General features: G+C 39.5%; 1 protein-coding gene across 1 annotated transcript; it reads left to right on the forward strand.

Annotated features, from left to right (window-relative positions):
- The first annotated feature begins 1,259 nt into the window (after positions 1 to 1,259).
- Positions 1,260 to 2,979, forward strand: LOC141607580 (uncharacterized). Its single transcript, XM_074426932.1, has 2 exons — positions 1,260 to 1,834; positions 2,019 to 2,979. Exons 1-2 carry the CDS (start codon positions 1,260 to 1,262, stop codon positions 2,977 to 2,979), a joined length of 1,536 nt encoding a protein of 511 aa, XP_074283033.1.
- The last annotated feature ends 966 nt before the right edge of the window (positions 2,980 to 3,945 follow it).

The following is a 3,945-nucleotide window of genomic DNA, read 5'->3' on the forward strand; positions in this document are numbered from 1 at the left end:
CAAACTTCTTAGTGAATAGACTACTCAACATTACGTATTCCTAAATAGTTGGTAGCCTACACCTCATTAACATCCTTCTTCTCCTCATTTGACACTCTCAAATTTAAATCTGTAATGATACATTTAAGTTAAGATGGTGGAAATAAAAAAGGGAAACCTACGTAGATATGAGAAGTGGATGAAAGCAATAAGTTGAGGAAAAATAAAGGAGGAAGATACCTTAGGCAAATATATGAAAATCACCAAAAGTCTAACCTACAAACAGCATAAAATGAATGTTTACTAGCAAAAATCGAGGAATAGAGCAGAAATTGAAAATGAAGGAGAAATAAAAAAGAAGAAAGTGAGGTAGCACAACATAGAAATTTCACGAGTTTAGCCAAAAATGAGCATATATTGCATCTTTAGCTATAAAATTAAAAGTCGTGAACCCAAACACTTGAAACTGAAGTAACACAAATAACATTGATCCATCTCAATTTCAGAAAATTTGGAAGAAGATTCAAACCATAATGGATATTGGAGATAAACTAAATTACCAAGTCAAATTAGTTATAGTTGAAAGACTTGTTGATATGCAGCAAATAAACTAAACAGTTCTATAACATTCCAAAGACAAAAGATTCTGAGTCTTGCGAATCCTCAGGAATTTAAAACTTTGCACTATATGTAAAATATATATGAACAACATAATTTCTAGTGAAAAAAAGTAGTGATAATTACCAAAAGATGTGGCTTTCGTCCCATTTTGTCAGTCAGAGTTGCTCCAGCAACAGTGATTACTACCTGTAGGATCAATTTCTCAAATCAAAAGCTATCAATTAATTCTCTAAAGAAGAGGTTAATTTAAGATGTTAACCTGAAGAAGAGCATACATTACAGTCCTAATGCTAGGTAATACCGCTGAAATAGGGAAAATGAAGAGGTCACAGCTTAGTATCTTCGTGAAAAGGAAGGAATACATACCATTTCAGGCACCTCTAAAACTAATCATCTATAATCGAACAATAGTATACACAGAAGCGTCATGCCCACCAAACAATATGATCGTTAAATAAGGAGCCCATATATTGAGTGAGATTACATGACAAGAAAGACGGTAAAAGACTACAATGTACAAATTTCCACCATGTTTGACCTTCTAAATCAGCTGAGCATATTATGCTCCAAGACTCCAAGACTACAATGTACAAATTTCCAAGTATAAGAATAATGCGAGACGGTAAAAGAAGTACAAATATCAAACGAATCCTATATTTATGCTTGAAGTACAAATTGGGCAACAGTTCCTCTCTGAATTGTCTTTTATTGATGAAGTGGGTAGGGTTCAGACAGCTAGGCTGGTCTATGATTGGCTTCCCACCACCTGCACTGCTTGTCGTGGAATGGGGCATATAGCTGATATTTGCAGGAAGGGGGACGGGGCTGTTGGAACTCGCAGGGTATGGAAACCAAAGGTAATTGCTCAGCAGAAACAGGCTCAGGTAGGGGCAAAGAGTAAGGCTCCTATGCCTCAGAAGAAGCAGGCTGGTCCACAGAAAGCTACTCCACCTAAGACTGTGGCACCTAGTGTCCCCACTCCAGTGGTTACTCCTGTGGTTCAGAGAGCTCCTCCTGTGGTGATGACTAAGGGTCCTGTTACTGAGCCTTCTATGCCTAGGAGGATGCTGACTAGATTGATGAGGGGAGACAATGCTGAAAGGAGGCTGTTTACTCCTGGAGGTTTGTCTTTTATGGAGTCCCTGAATCTTTCTCTCCAAAAGTCTAAAGCAGGTTTGATGGAAAGGGTTTTGTTTGAAAAAGGTGAATCTAGTAATCATCATACTGATAATGGGTAGCTTGAGGTTCTGGAATGTTCGAGGTATGAATAAGACTAGTAAGCAGAATGAAATAAAATGGTTTCTCAACCACAATAAAGTAGGTTTATTTGGTTTATTGGAAACTAAGGTTAAGTCTTTAAATTCGAATAAAGTTAGGAGTAGCCTATGTGAGGATTGGTCTGTTTGCACTAATTCCAGTTGTCACAAAGGTGGTAGGATTTGGTTGATATGGGATCCTGGTATGTTTATGGTGTCTATTCAGGAGGTTACTGCTCAATGTATTCATGCTCAGATCATGGATAGGGGAAGGAATATATCTTTTTGGCTGACCATGATCTATGGCTTGAATAAACCAGCTGAGAGAGACAGTTTATGGCAAAGTCTTAGGAAGTATCATCAAAGCATTAGGGTGCCTTGGATTACTTGTGGGGATTTTAATCCTGTGATGGCAATTGATGAAAGAATTGGAGGGGCACCTGTTACCCTGGCTGACATCAATCCACTTAAACAGCTGGTGCAGGGGTGTGATTTGTATGAATTTAAGGGGTGTGGATCTTTTTACACTTGGACAAATAAGCATGAAGCTGGGGATAAGGTGTATAGTAGGATTGATAGAGTTTTCACTAATGAAGATTGGTTGAATGTTTTTCCTGGAAGCTATGCAAATTTCCTTCCTGAAGGTTTGTTTGATCATTGCCCATGCCTTATTAACTTTGAGGAAGCAATTCATAATAGGAAGATGCCTTTTAAATATTTCAATATGTGGGCTAGTGCACCTAATTTTCTGGAAACTGTTCAAAATAGTTGGGGACCTGAAGTTAGGGGCAATGCCATGTTTACAGTGGTGACAAAACTCAAAAGATTGAAAAACGATTTCAAGGCACTGAACAAGGAACAGTTTAGTGACATTGAGAATCTTACTCGTGTTGCTGAGATGTCCTTGGAGCATTATCAAACCTTGCTCAGAGAGGATCCTCTTAATGAGAGGGTTTGCCAGGCTGAGAGTGAGTGTGCCAAAGAGGTCAGATTATTACAACAGGCTAGAAATGACTACCTGCAACAGAAAGCAAAGATTTCATGGGCTTTAGATGGTGATGAAAACTCAGCTGTTTTTCATGCCAGTATTAAAAAGAGAAGGAGGAAAAATAAAGTTTTCTAGGTGAAGGACATGTGGGGTAAGTTATGCTCAAAAAATGAGGAGATAAAGCAGGCTTTTGAGGAGTATTATGTCTCTCTTTTGGGCACCTCTCTGCCAGTTTCTCAGGTGAACAAGAAGATTGTCCAGTAAGGGCCCTGCCTTACAATGCACCCCTGTGAGGTTTTAATGGAGCGTGTTACTGGGGAGGAGATAAGGAGAGCTATTTTCTCCATTCCAGGGACTAAGGCCCCTGGTCCAGATGGTTACAACAGTCAGTTCTTCAAAGACTGCTGGCCTATTGTGGGACAGAAGGTTATAGCAGCAGTTCAGAATGTGTTCAGGTCAGGGCAGCTACTTAGGCAGTGCAATAATACTATTCTTACTCTTGTGCCCAAAGTAGAGATCCCTGAGTCAGTATTACAGTTTCGCCCTATAGCATGTTTTAATACTATCTACATGTGTGTTTCCAAGGTGATTTGCAACAGGCTGAGTAGAGTGCTCCCATATATTGTCAATCCTTCCCAGAGTGCCTTTGTTCAGGGGAGAGATATTGTGGGCAATATACTTATATGCCAGGACCTTATCAGGTTATACAAGAGGAAAATTTGTTCACCCTGAATGTTGATGAAGCTAGATCTTCAAAAGGCGTATGATAGTATTGAGTGGGGTTTTGTGGAGGGAATGTTGAGAGCACTTAAGTTCCCTCAACATATGATAACTCTGCTTATGAATTGTATCACCACCCCATCTTTCTCTATTGCTTTAAATGGGGAGGTCTTTGGGTTCTTCCCAGGCAAGCGTGGACTGAGGCAGGGAGACCCTTTATCCCCCTTGATCTTTACCTTGTGCCTAGAGTATTTGAGCAGAACTTTGATGGTAACCCAAAGGCATCCAAAGTTCAGGTTTCACCCCCTTTGCAAAAGAATTGAGCTTTCACATTTATGTTTTGCAGATGATTTGATTCTGTTTTGCAAAGGAGAAAGGGCT

Source organism: Silene latifolia, chromosome 10 (genome assembly GCF_048544455.1).
Source record: "Silene latifolia isolate original U9 population chromosome 10, ASM4854445v1, whole genome shotgun sequence".
Classification (NCBI taxonomy): Eukaryota; Viridiplantae; Streptophyta; class Magnoliopsida; order Caryophyllales; family Caryophyllaceae; genus Silene; species Silene latifolia.

Coding starts and splice junctions, on each gene's coding strand:
- LOC141607580 (XM_074426932.1), top strand. CDS start 1,260: ATGCTTGAAGTACAAATTGGGCAACAGTTCCTCTCTGAATTGTCTTTT. Junction 1,835..2,018: donor AATCATCATACTGATAATGG/GTAGCTTGAGGT, acceptor CACTAATTCCAG/TTGTCACAAAGGTGGTAGGA.